At 40.7% G+C, this 14,287-nt stretch overlaps 1 protein-coding gene across 1 annotated transcript; it reads left to right on the forward strand.

Annotated features, from left to right (window-relative positions):
- Window positions 1–707: 707 nt before the first annotated feature.
- LOC110991074 (core histone macro-H2A.1-like) lies at window positions 708–9,922 on the forward strand. Its single transcript, XM_022256211.2, has 8 exons — window positions 708–1,039; window positions 2,533–2,722; window positions 2,990–3,167; window positions 4,460–4,510; window positions 5,064–5,154; window positions 5,915–6,004; window positions 6,522–6,696; window positions 7,369–9,922. The coding sequence occupies exons 1-8, from the start codon at window positions 868–870 to the stop codon at window positions 7,538–7,540; spliced, it is 1,119 nt and encodes a 372-aa protein (XP_022111903.1). The 5' UTR covers window positions 708–867; the 3' UTR covers window positions 7,541–9,922.
- The last annotated feature ends 4,365 nt before the right edge of the window (window positions 9,923–14,287 follow it).

Raw genomic sequence — 14,287 nt, forward strand, 5'->3', positions numbered from 1 at the left:
AAATAGCTTATAAATATGGATGCGTCTGTGGAATTCCACTCCTGAAGACATCATATGTCGTACGCTGTCGATTTAAATTATCCTATTAAAGACTCCTCTCCCACTAACCCTCTTTCATGCGTCTTTGTTAGTTGCCTCTTCCCTTGTTTGCATTGTTGTCTTTAATTGTACATGGACCTTGGAGGGTTTTTTCAACGTGTCGCATCAGCATGGCACCACGTTGGTTTTGTTTCAAGTGTCCCGTTTGTCAATGTCTGGTGTCTGTTTTGTGTATCTTCAATCTGTAGTTTAAGAAATTGTGTTGTGTGTCCATGCTGTTTCGAGGATGGCTCCAGTTAAGTTACAAGCCTATATGGCTTATGTGAAAGGCCTGTAGCTCTCCTCCAGTAACTCATATTTCGTACTTAATTAGTAACAATGATTAATCTTGCCATATTGCCTTTCAAGTAGTACTCTTTGTTATTGAAATTATATTTTTCGTTACCTCAATTTGTTTATGGTTGTATTTATACGTGCAGCTCTTAGTATTGGAGAGTTCTAAATAAATGTATATTGAATTGAATGAAAATCGAATTTTGCCTGTTCTCAGGACAGTTAGACAAAGGTGGCACCGTGGCGTAGCGTGAGAGACAAAGTTTGAGATGTTAATCATGTTTACAAATAACGAAGAACAGGCGTGCCATAAAAGTTAAAGGGCAACATGTACAAACAGGCTCAGGCTCTAGCTAGCTAACTGGGTCTTTCGTATAAATACCCTGTGGCAAGTGAGAAAAACTGAATCTGATCGGCTTTACTTTGATCGGTATTTCCTGCTTTAAACATTCGTGCATTTGGAGATCCGACACTCGTGCATCTATCTTCATCATCATGTCTGGTCGTGGGGGCAAGAAAAGAGGCAAGTCGCTGTCCAAATCAGCGAGGGCAGGGGTGCTTTTCCCGGTGAGTCGGATGGGCCGGTACCTTCGTCTCGGAACGCACCATCAGCGAATCGGCGCGGGGGCCCCCGTCTACTTGGCGGCGGTCATCGAGTACCTCACTGGTACAGTAATCTAATTTTGTCAGCACACTTTGTCGTGGTTGTCATATCAGGGATCGGAAAGAATGCGATATGAGTATGGTTGCATATTTAATGCCTCTCAACATTTTAGTGGCAGGAAAATCTGAGAAAACTTAGGCCTATGTTCATGATAAGATATTGCCCTTCACATGTTCACGCGCAGTTTGACAAACTTTTCCGAAGAGTACCTTTTCCTTTTGGTTGTACAGCTATGAGAAATCCAATCTAATGCATGACCTTTTTAAACGTCAATTGTCTGAACAGTTCAATAAATGCTTTAAAATATTTAGGCCAGAAAGAGTTCCATATACGGACAACACTTGATACCCCTGTGCGCAAACCTATGAGGTTGTTCTGAAAAAAAAATGTTTTCTAAGTAAATGCCTTGGAATTTACCTAGCTAAATTTCACTGTTTAGGACATGTTATCACCTTCTGATGGCTGTTATAATATTTTAAGGGAAAATTAGTGTTTCCGTATACGGAACTCTTTCATTTAGGCCCTACCAAGATCCAGTGCCATAATTTTACAATAAACTTTGATTTTGCACCTCATGCAAAGTGACAAGTGTAACTGGAAGAGCAGGGAGGAAGGACTATGTATTGGGTTGTGAGTAAGTCCATCTAGAAAAATGAGGTTCTGTTTTTTGTTCATTGGAGTACATGTCTTCTAAGAGCTATCCAAGGCTGGTGAACACATACTGAAAATGTACTATTTGCCTGAGAGGTCAGGATCTCGGACAGGGCTCCACATACGTGGACAACAGTAATTATTTGCTGAAGTGACTGATTAGCCATCAGAAAGCAAAATCATGTCCAGAAAAGTTCAATGTAGGACTAGGAGGGAGAAGACCAAGTCGTATACGGTAGAAAACCCTTTTTCAGTCTTTTTCAGACCAGTCATACAGCCTTTTTACACTACAGCCTGTCAACCCAGGTTGCACTCAACCCTTGGCGAGCCCACGGCCGCCCTGGGTTGAAAAGTGGATTTTTCAACCCTAAATTCAAGCTTATTAGGGTGAGTTCAACCCGGAACAAACAATTTTCAACCAGGGTTGAAAATTCTCAGCCCTGGTCTGGAGCAGGGTTGAGTTCAACCCGGATTGAAATAAATCTCGGGGTTGATGCTGGGTTGGCATAGGTTTGAAAATTTTCAAGTGTGAATCGCTGCTAGTTGTCAACCCTGCGTCAACCCCGAGATTTGCCTAGTACGAAAAGGGTTTTACAAGTGGCGTTTATATATAGAACTCTTTCTAGGATCTAAGACAAAATTAAATCGTTTATTGGATGTAAGGTTACCATCCCCATGGGCACCTATGCCCTTTACAAATGTATTTATTGGGGGGATGTTTTTATTTGAAAGACCCACTATCAGTTTTTTCCAAAGCAGTGTACAACTGCAAGAATCAGTGCTTGTCACTAAACAACACTTCTGTGCCTGTTTTGAAGAAGTATTCAAATGTGTTCTTCTTTCAGCGGAAATATTGGAGTTGGCAGGTAATGCTGCTCACGACAACAAGCGAGGGCGCATCACGCCTCGCCACATCCTCCTTGCCATCGCCAATGACGAGGAGCTCCACCAGCTGCTCCGCCACGTGACCATTGCCAGCGGAGGGGTGTTGCCCAAGATTCACCCTGAGCTGCTTGCAAAGAAGAAAGGACCAAAGTAAGATGGATTGTCATAGTTGGACGGTTTGATAAAGTTGGACCTTCACATTTGCACGCAACATTCGGTGCAACCGTTGTCTCTCTTTTTCTCACCATTGCAAAAACCAGTCTGTTCTGAGACAACTGGCTCTTTGGCCGGTGTTTATCTCCGGTTACTCGGGCATGAAATGACTGAAAATATTGCAGCCCTTTCTACATCATCGAGAAAGCATGCAGAGATGAAAAAATAAAGAAAAAAATTTCCCAGTCTTTCTGTTTGTTACAGATCTAAGATGCTGTTTGATTCTCAGCCAACTTCCCCCCAGATGAGGCCAACGAGCTACAAGACGGCAGCGCAGAAGAAAGACACCCCTTCCACCTCCAAGAAGGGGGCAGCCAAGGCCAAGGCACAGAAGACGCCGCCGCCAAAGAAGGGGAAAACACCAGCCAAGGGTAAAGGGAAGGTACGTCTTCCAATTTGAACAGCTCTGTAGCTTTATGCAAGCCTATGCACTCTAGTAGCCCATTTGCAAAGACGAGCATTAACCAAGTATAGTAATGGAAACACATGTGCAAGGTGGAAACCGTTTGGTATGCTAATTAATGAAGCTCCACAATAACAATAGTGCCCCAAGGGGAGAATCAAAGGCAACTCAAGGAAGCACTCAACCTTGCCAGTCAGTCCATGATATCATACCTAATTATTGTTCGGCTTCTGAATACAGTAGTCCATTTTTTTATTGCATGGTTTGACTGCTCACAGTGTAAACAGTCCTGCAAGAAACCACCGTGTTCAGTATTTTGACCATATGAAATATCCTGTGCTGCTCATCGTATGCATGGCCATACAGCCACATTTCAGTATTCAGTGAAATGGATACTAACTCATAGTGTGCATTGAACAAACAGCCACCGCTGCTAGCATAAATTATATGTATGATGTATTTGTGCAGATGCTTTTGAGCAATAAGTGAAACATTTCAATGTCATGATTACAACATAATACTGACTGCAAAAGACCTCACTCTTAGGGCCGGTTTACACTTGGCGTTGAAAGTGAAAATGAGTGCAAAGTGTTGTCATCATATCAAATATTCGCACTGCAAATTTACAAAAATCAATCAAATTTCACTGCAAATGTGTCTTGACGTCAAATCTGCTTTCATATTTGCCTGAAGCATTGACTAAACTTTTACCTGTATCTCAGCGATGTTCAAAATGCACATGTGTTAAGATCTGCCAAATTTGACTTTTTGACAAACATAGCTGTTCAAAAGTGGAAAAGATTGTCACTAAATTTTTCAAACTGCAGTTATTTCAGATGGTTAAAAAAAAAAAAAACTATTCTCAACGTTGTAGCATAAGTAGCCCCTGAATACCGGTTCAAACTTAAATTACAGTTTTCTTCTTGATGTTAAATAGGAAAGTTTCTGTTAGTCAAAGGTGATCTTGCATGTTTGCAGCAGATCTGTGTATTCTGATCGTGAAATTGTCCAATCTTTGGGTGTATGGAAGTGAATAGTTAATATTGCACCCACCTATTGCACTCGTAGTGTTTAGAGTCCAAAACAAATGCTTTATACTTGTAAATTGCTGAAGATCTCATTCTGCATGCATAGAGTGGCTGGAATGTTTTTCTCAGGGATTGTGGCCCAGCATAAGTGAGGGATTCAGACAATTTATTGAGGAGATGGTAAATTTTAGAGGTGGCTGGATCTGTGAGGGTGACGAGTCTCTCTCCTTTCTCTTGTAACAGGGCTCAGGAAAGACTGTGCTTTCGGAGAAGAGACTCTTTCTTGGACAAAAGGTCAGTTCAACACAGTGACTTCTGCATTGGCATTTACTATTCTTAAAATACTTCTTATGATATATCTCCACCCAGATCAATCAGTAAATTCATTTTACATTTGACATTTCTGAACTAAAATTGTGACACGAGAGAATTAATGGAATGAAGTGTTACATATTAAAGATGTCTTCTAGCGTCATATTTCTTGATCAAATACAATGCAAAAAATTAACATCCTGATAAAGACTTGTGGCATATTTGATTGTAGGGTATGTTTAAACCGATTGCATTGCATATTTTTGATGTCAGTCACGACATTATATACTCCATATCTGATATTAGAATTGAATTTTTAGATACAGTGATTTTACCGTGCGCTGCTTAGATGCACTGCTTTGTGGGGTAAAAACTTTGAGCAAAGGTCATTCTCTGCCAACTTGCTGACATGAGCAAGTAACATCAGAAAATAAAGGAGTCAAACTTCAGTGTCAGCTTTTGAGTTGGCATCATTGAACTCTGCATCCATATCGGCTGTGAGAGTTAAGCTTCTGACCCGTTTTTAAACCTACAGCTGACTGTGGTCCAGTCCAACATAGCTGAAATCACGGCAGACGCCGTTGTCCATCCAACCAACTCAAGCTTCTACATGGGTGGAGAAGTGGGTAAGCCATCAAGATTCTAGAGTCCCAAGTTGTTGCTGTGTGCATTGTACTTGGTGTATGGAGTTATTTGGCCATTTTCTTTTTGTATTGGGTGTGCAAACTTTACTGCATTGTGGATTGCCAAGAAGTAACCCAAAGTCTAAAGTCCTCTGCAATACAGAAAACGGACAGACTTCTCTCATTTCTTTCGTGCCAAACATGCACATCCTACTGGTACCCGAGGCCATCTCGGACTACCTCTATATTATTAATAATTATTAATGTAACTCTTATGTCAACATCACTGGTAACACAGCAGTACTGGAGGGATTTGTATTTCATTGGGAACCAGCTGAGTTCCTGTCAAAATGTAGAGCAAGACTGCTACCAAGGACATGTGGGGGCCATTCAGTGCAGAACACCAACTTAATGGGAAATGTACCCTACACATGAGTCCACGTTGTCCTGCGTTACCATGTGTAGATGGCTACATGCTACTTACCGTGTGCACGGTGGTCCTAGATTGGTGCAGAGGCACAACGGTCATCATGAATGCTGCTTTGCAGCAAAGACCCATACCAAAGAAAATGGAATTTTCAATATTAAGAAAACTGAAGTTTGATTTTAGAAAACACGAAGCTGAGGTATTTAATGTAACCATAGATAAACCGTCACTCATAGTGCATTATGGGAAACATTTGACATCAGTGTTGCAAACTGTAATCTGTTAACTTAACGACTTAGTAGTTCTTTTATGTGCTGGCTTTTTATTTACATTTAGGGAATGCTCTCGATTCCGCTGGTGGTAAGGAATTCAGGGATGAGATGAACAAACTCAAGTCAAATCACGGCAACCTGGAAGTTGCTGGAGGTATTTTTCAAATCACCTGTTTTCCCCAAAAATATGTGACGAAGTTTAGTTGTCCCCTTGAATAGGGCCTAATGAGCTAAATTGTGACATTTACAGGTGCATTTGCCTAAAGCCCTTGTAGGCATTGGGTATTTTTTTTAATGGTTCACTAGTCTTTTCCTGAAGGTAAGCTGAGTTTTAAATTTGATACTTAACAATTATATAAGAAATGAACCTTACTTGCTTGCTTTCAGAGGTTTGGATGCAAAGACAAGCAGTGATAGTTATAAAAATTGTTGTTTCAAAGGAAGGAGTTTTGACTTTGTAGCAGAATGATACTGTTTCCTGTTGATGCGTTTCAGAAATTGCAACTGTATTTTTAACCATTTTTGTGAAAATTTGAAAGGCAACATTTTCTGTAACGTACGTATATTTTATTCTGTTGGCCTTTTTTCAGGTGAGTGTTGTTGTTTGTGTAATTTTGCTCTGTCAAAATGTCAGTAGAGTGATATGTCTCATTATCTGTTGTCATTTCAAGCCGCCATGTGCCCGGGCCACAACTTTCCGGCAAAGTACGTGATCAGCTGTCACAGCCCGTCGTGGGGTGGTGCAAATGCCATTTCTAACCTTGAAAAGTGTGTCAAGAACTGCTTGGCCCTTGCTGATGAGAAGAATCTTACATCTATCGCTCTGCCGTCCATCGGCAGTGGGGGGTGAGTGACAACATTCAGAGAAAGTTGAGCTCTTGTGAGAATTTTCTTTCCAGTTTCTGAAGTCATCATAACAGAGCCTTTGAAATCTCAAGGTTGCTCCAATGAAGCTTGCAACACAGTGCTGAATTTTTGTTTTCCTCAAGATTTATTCAGGCATTGAATAAAATAAATGATAAATGTTTCACATTTGTGTCATGGAAAGCATAACTTCATGAGGTTACAGAATAAATGATTCTATTGGATGAAGCTCTTGTCTTGTGGATTGGAATATTGAACATTCATCGACATTCATTATTTTCATCAAAGACAAATCCTGCGACCTGAAATAGAAGCCACTGGTGCGTTGGCAACATGTTGCGTGCAGCTGGTACATGTGCGTTAAATGCATGTACCTCTTTGGCCAATCAGGCATCTGGATTTTCAAAACAATTCACATGTGCTCAAGTTTGAGAATGCACGTGTGAGTGTGAAGTCACCCCAGTTATGGCGTCATCTCAGATTAATCTGTAGAAGCAACCGGATTCACTTCTCCATGAAACAAGGTCACTGCCGGCCCATTCATACTCTCCGACCCTCTTGTCATCTTGGACTGTCGTTATCAATGCCGGACTGGCATTCTGTCTTTGCCATTTGAGAAGTATCCCTGTTTTTTTCTCTCTGCCTGTGCTGTAGCAATGGGTTCCCCAAACAGACGGCAGCAGAAACCATCCTCCAGACCATCAGCAAGTACTTTGTTACCGTCATGTCCTCGTCCCTCAAGCAGGTGTTCTTTGTCCTTTATGACCAAGACAGCATCGACGTGTACACCAGAGAGCTGTCACGGTTGGAGGTAGATCAGAATTAAAAAGAAAAGAAAATGCTTAAGCAGGGAAAATTTATTAGGCGGCCTGACCTCAGAACTATTGCAAGACTTTTAGTTTTTGGCTGAAACTCTGATTTCCAGAGAATGATTTGCAGATTCAGCCAAGGGCAGTAAAGGGCACCTATCTCTTGTTATTCGTTACGATATGTGGCCTTTTTAAAAACCCTGGTCATGTCCATTATTAGGCTACATCTAAATCTTTTGTCTAGAGCTATGTGTTGGTCTAGGTATCTGCTGATTGCAAGTGTGCAGAGACATGCTGACAACAAGTTTTAGCTATGGAAGCCCATTTCAGACACTGCCCAAATCTTGCCTGATCACATTCTGCAGCCATTCTTATGACTATGTTGCCCTAAACAAAGTGTGACAAGGTTACCAGGGAAATATACCATCTATATGTCGTGATTCTAATGCAGTATGTTGTGAGATGAATTTGTCATGCTTTGTACAGCTGAGTGCTAATCCTAATTGAATTTGTAATTAGAAATTTGAATTTTGTTTCTTTGTTTCTTTTTTGTTTTATTTCCATCGTGACCAGCATTAACAGGTATTATTTCTGTATGCATTTTTCTGTCATTACAAACACAAGCTTCGTTTAATGTCATTGGTAAAAGGATTTGGTTGGATTTCAAAGTGAAAAGTGAGTGGCAGAATGAAGACAAGCTTGCAATAGTCTGTGGTCCAGGGACCTCGATAGCTATATTTCTGTATTAGATTTCATAGTTGATCAGTTCGGTTGCTTGTTGTAGACTTTTTAGAATTCTATGATAGAGTTAGTAACAGTGACATTGCAATCGGTTTGAATTGTTCTATTTTTGATCATGCTATGCACATAGGCTTGGTGTTTGACAGCGGACACTGTTACCTTTTTGCAGTGTTGCTTACTGTAATGTAGATTATTTGTCGCTATATTAGAAAAAGTAGTGTGAAAGGTGCAGCATGTTTCACGGATTGGCAAGGAAGTTTTTGGCTTGTGCACATCTCATTTATTCTTTTGTTATGGGGTACGTGCAAAACTTCTGCACTTTTGTTAGCACAGAATGATGATAAGGAGGATGGAAGTTTTTTTTTTTTGCCAGCTGTGAAATGGCAACACATGGAAAGCTGGGTCACCATGCCAAGTGGTTCTGGTGATGCCAACTTTTATTTGGAAGAGGTTGAGATTCCAAGATGATTGATTAGTGTCGTCCACTGAGTCTGAACTCTGAAGTTTTCAGAAAACTTCTAGCAGACTGTAAAAGACTGTTGTTTCAGGATTGATTTGAATGGGGGCAAGGATGGATCTGGAACCATTTTTTTGGGGGGGGCTAGTTATATATTGAAAATATATTGATTCAAATGATCCAATGGTGTGCATTGTTACTGGGTAGGGAACATTTGTTGCCATATTGGAGTTAGTTTCAAAGTTGGGGACAGGAAGACATGTTTACATCAAACGTTACTTGATATTTGTGAGTTTTCATTTAATTTTGCTGGTACATGTAGGTGTAGATTAGATAAGATTGGATTAGATTTGACAATGAACGTGAAATACGGATGCCCATTCTCCTACTCATTGACACGATATGATTGTATATTGGGAAACAATTTATTCAAAATGATACGATTTTATAACTCCCTTTTCGCAACAAAAAATTGATTTATAAAGTTTATTAAGTAAGTTGTCTGTCTCTTGACGAAGAAAAAAGACTAATTCCTTGTGTAGAAATTGTTTTAAAAATTTTAATCAAGCACACTTGAAATGATTCTTACATATCAGAGTGAAAGTTTTTCTTGTACATATAGTTTATCCTACAAAATGAATAGCAAACTAAGCATAGAATTTTAACCTCATTATTTGAGAAGTCGTACACCGAGAAAAGCTTTCATAGAACTGTTGACTCCAATGTGATTCAAGCTTAATACCATACAAGTATTGAATTGAAGTTAACCTTAATAAATTACAGATATTTTAAACAGAAAATTAATTACAAGTATTGGAATTGCTCACAATATATTAATTACACATTTGTGTACTGGTTGTTCTCGTGAAATAACCATAATTTACAAGGGAAAGAACTCACAAGTGGGAGTTAAGGAAATGTTTATGAATTATGCTGAGCGATAGGATGAAATCTAAATTGTAGGCTGCATCGAATGCGAAAAGGTATAACCTTAAATTATTTAGAACGTTTATTTCATTTCTCGACTATTTGCACACTTACATTGTAGATTTTTTGAATTATTTTTGCTTTTTTATTGTAGATTTTATGAATTATGTTTGCTGAAATATAATATTGAATAAGTCAATGATTACATTTTTCGACTCGGACAAGTAAGGTTAGAGCTCACTGATAGATATTAAAGCATTTAATGTCTAAGGGAGATTTTTGGTTACCTGTTTCGTGCTGTCTTGATTCATTTGTCATTTGGACATGCAGTGGCATAAATCTGTGCCATAAATTGGGGGTGGGGTGGGAAAGGGGGGGGGGGGTTGACATGCCTGGCCATGGAAATTTGAAAAGCGGGGTGGAGGGATGACAACACGTGACATGATATATGATATTGATGAATATCTGCAATATGGCCTTTTAAATTTTTTGGGGGGAGGGAGTGATATTGAATGCATATCAGTTGTTGGGAAGTCCCAATAGTTCTTCACAATACGCTTGACGTTTTTACTTACTACAAAAAGTGTGTGTGTGTGGGGGGAAAGATGATGTATTAGTCCATCCCCCCTGAAAGGGGGGGGTATATACCCCCATCCCCATGGGATTTACGCCCATTCGGATATGAATGAACCAGCAAAGCAAACACAAGAATACCTGTTTTTTTTTTTATTTTGACTTCGGGCGCTTGTGACAGTTAGCCCCTAGCTCGACCAAGAGGGGGCGCAATTTTCCTAGTAATGGAGGCTCCTTTGGCCGAAGTTCACTTCGCTTGAAATGAAATGATAAAATGCATGTACACGTTACGGTTGCGTCGCTACCAGCAAAATAAATGCTCCCAACCAACATGACTCACCGATGAGAGTGTGCTTCTCCTCAAGGCGGATACGGACCCACAGAAATATAAACACAAGTCTATGGATAGACCCCAGACAGACATAAACGCACAGACCACCAGTCTTGCACGTGTAATCTTGATTTTAAAAAGCGTGGGCAAGCAGTACTAGTGGGCGAAACGATGAAAAGCAATGCGTGACTTTGTTCATGAATGCGTTTCATTTTTTACTCTTTGGTACTGTTATCTCTTCTTTTCAAATGTTCAAACTGCATTGTTTCAAAGTTGCTTGGTCAGATTAAGTAAACGGAGGATTTTTTCCTTCACAATCGAAAATGGCTTCATAGAATTTCATGGCTGGAATTCTTCAACTGTGCGTAAATTCCCTATACCGAGGCAGGGTACCGAGGGGTGAATTTGCCCACGCTTTTGTACCGGTATTTAGTCGGGTGCCGTTTCGGCTACGGTACCCTGCTGTTGTTGAATAGGAGCTGCCCCGTCTATGGGTTTATATGTCTGTGGGATAGTGTGAGGGTAGCAGCGAAGGGTACAGTCCACTAATCCAAGTCCCATTGAAAACAGTGTAAAATCAGCACTGTTTAGGGCCCAATAACATGCATGCCAACATGCCTGAGATTTCTGAAACACAAATGAAATTATTGTCTTGTCACTAATCTTTCATTTTCTTTTCAATTTTTGAGGGTTAACCAATTACATTTTTAATTATTCCTACAAAACAAAATCATTTTGATTTTTCCAAAGTTTGATTGCAGCCATTTTTTCAAGTGGCAACCATCAACTTTCTGGGGCACTTTAATAGGACCATTTTTCAACCGTAGTTTTTAGTCATTCTGCTCTCATATGAAAGCTCAAAGACCCAGGGTGTTGATCCTGGCAAGGATTTACACAATCTCACCATTTTGGGGGCCAAACTGTCTCCTTTTTCAAAAGACACTGTGGGGAGCACTTTAATGCTAATGAGCTGGCCGGTTATTCTCACTTGAATTAGTGGTCTGCTATGGAACGCCAAAGATGCAAAAACTTGGAGGCAACACATCGATCGTTCTTCGATATCGATCAACTGTTCCCCTACATCGATCGATCGTTCCCCTACGTAGATCTCTTTTAATCGATGAAGATAGAGCGATGAAAAAAGAGTGATGGAAAAAGAACGATGACAAAAGTGCGACGAAAGACTGATGAAGAAAGACCGACGAAGTTGCAGCGATACCAATGTTACGCAACCCCTTCCAGTACCAAATAAAGCACATGTTCTCTGTAACCATAGCCGACCAGCACTCAAGGCCACCCCTGTTCATTGGCCGTCAGTCTGGTCTGAGCCAATTGGGTTCTCAGGTGGGTGTTTATATCCAAGTTTCCTCGTCATAAAATCACTGAGAACATTTTTTTAAATTTTCCCCTCGATGGGATACCAGTTCTTCATGGGTCGCTCCCTCAAGCTAGCCACTGTGGGCAGCCATGCTTACTCCTAATGACTCAAATTGTATTTTACCCACTAATAACATGCCGGTGGAGCTATTGTGTCAGATGCTATTCCAAAAGTCAACCTTCTTGAAGCTGCCAAAGGAAATTATTCTTCATTATTTCTGAAAATTGCGTGACACCCTCCAAAAAGAGAATTATTTCATCTAAGGCTGCTGAACGTGCAGAACTTACTGTGTAATTTCCATGGGTTAAGGATTATTTTTTCACATGTATTACAATATAATTGAGCCTATGTAGTCTTAATCGTAACGCTTATAGGATGCCAAATAACTTTTCTGGTTTTACTTTTGTAATAGTACCAGTTTAACTGTGCATAATACAATGTACTGGACTTACTGCAACTCATCCACTTTGCTCTTGAGATCATTGAAAGGTAATTGAAACAAGTTGACAAATTAGATTGAGATCTTTTAAATTCGGAAGGAAAAAGTGTGTTCATCAGTGTATTGGAGGTGCATAGCCAGGTAACTAGGTAAAATGAATGAAAAAAAGTGGTTCTGCCGGGATGTTATTAGTGTGGAAAATAAAATTCGGGCCATTAGGAGTAAGAATGGGTGCCCACATTGGCTCGAGAGCAGCCCATAACGAACTAGCATCCCACCCACTGGGGGAAATACATATGATATTCTTGTATTGGGTCTACCAGACTGACACTGAGGTTATGAACACGGGTGGCCTTGAGTGCTGGTGGGTGATGGTTACAGCCTGGAGAACACGTGCTTTACTTGGTACTGAAAGGGGTTGCGTAACGTTGTCATCGATGTAGCTTCATCGGTCTTTCTTCATCGCACTATGATGTCATCACCCTTTTTCCATCGCTCTTTTCTCATCGATGAAAAGAGATCGATCGATGTAGGGGAACGATCGATCGATGAAAGGGAACAATCGATAGATGTTGAAGAACGATCGACGTCTTGCCTCCACTTTTTTGCATCTTTGGCATTCCATAGTCTGCACCCCGAACCACTTCAGATCGCCCAAGAAAGGTGAGAGAGTAACTAGTCACAGCGCCCTCTCTTGGTGAAAGGTTTGAGCTTCACACTTTCCTGTGCCACCTTGCCACCGGCCGGGGCCTGGCCATGCTGCCTAACAATCCAGGTAGTCTCTTGATTTTTCACTCTGAAAACTTCTTTTCATTAGAATTTTGATTGATTATGTAATTGTTGCGCACCCGCAAATCTTGGAATTGTAGCGCCCCCTAGTATTACTCGTTCTCGTTCCTTGCATTCCCAGCGTCTCTTACCGGTAGCTCAGCTATGCATTTTGGATGTAATGTACTCGTGTACGTGTACTCAGGCGTAGGCTCAGAGGCAGTGCTTTAATGTGCGTTCCACTCACGGCATGCTAATACATGTACGGAAGCCTCAAAATGCCACATATGACATTTTCCCTTTTTTTATCAGGGGGGGTCCGGTTTTTGAAACCCAACCAACGGCAAGGTTTTGAATCCACGCAAGAACAGTTTGGGGAGCTGTTCATACCTGGCTATCCGTCTCAGCCAGTGCAGCGAGGTACTTTAGTGAGTGGGATTAAGAGATGGAGCAATATTCCTACAGGAACAAGGGCTCCTCCAGTGGTAACTGTGCTTTGCTGGTTCACAAACGACTATGACATGAAAATCGAAGCGTTGCAGTTGCATCGCTACCAACAAAATGAACACTCCCGACCAGCATTGCTCTTTTTTAACCGATGAGGGGGTGCTTCTGCCCAATTAAGGCGGATTTTCCTGATAATGAAATTAAATTACACCCTTTAGTCGCAGTGGTTGCGGACCAGTAAGTATCCCCAACACTGCTGCGTGGACCAAGTCAGAACTTGCATCCTGGCAAATTCATCTGTGACACGCGAATTAACTGGAGGGTTGTAACAAAATATTAGAAATGGAAGGTGTACTAACAGGACTGCTAGCTTATATTTCTAGGAAATTTGGACAAAACACAGTCCCTCAAATGCGCTTTACTGAAGTGGAGTGAAGGTGGCACAAACTTTCAAAATTGCAAAGGCTTCACGACTATTTTTAAGGCGGATCATCTTGGGACAGATTTATTTTCAAAAGCAATCGTTCAACCCCCCCAACAAAAATGTGAGAGAAAATGAAAGATGTGTGCCTCAAACACCCGAGAAATTTGTATTTTACCTGATTTTTGGAGTTGGAGGAGAGATGTTTTTCATTGTCCAGGGCAGCTTAGGCCTACTGGTCTGCAACCTCAGGAAGAGACCTTGTAAATTTGAACTAAATAT

This window comes from Acanthaster planci, linkage group LG19 (genome assembly GCF_054643075.1).
Source record: "Acanthaster planci isolate LZ-2023a linkage group LG19, COTS_SCS, whole genome shotgun sequence".
In the NCBI taxonomy this organism is placed as follows: Eukaryota; Metazoa; Echinodermata; class Asteroidea; order Valvatida; family Acanthasteridae; genus Acanthaster; species Acanthaster planci.

Excerpts from the sequence above, each read along its gene's own strand:
- LOC110991074 (XM_022256211.2), top strand. The coding sequence starts at position 868 with ATGTCTGGTCGTGGGGGCAAGAAAAGAGGCAAGTCGCTGTCCAAATCA. Across the intron at positions 6,005-6,521 it reads CAACCTGGAAGTTGCTGGAG|CCGCCATGTGCCCGGGCCAC; the intron begins GTATTTTTCAAA and ends TGTCATTTCAAG. Across the intron at positions 6,697-7,368 it reads CCGTCCATCGGCAGTGGGGG|CAATGGGTTCCCCAAACAGA; the intron begins GTGAGTGACAAC and ends CCTGTGCTGTAG.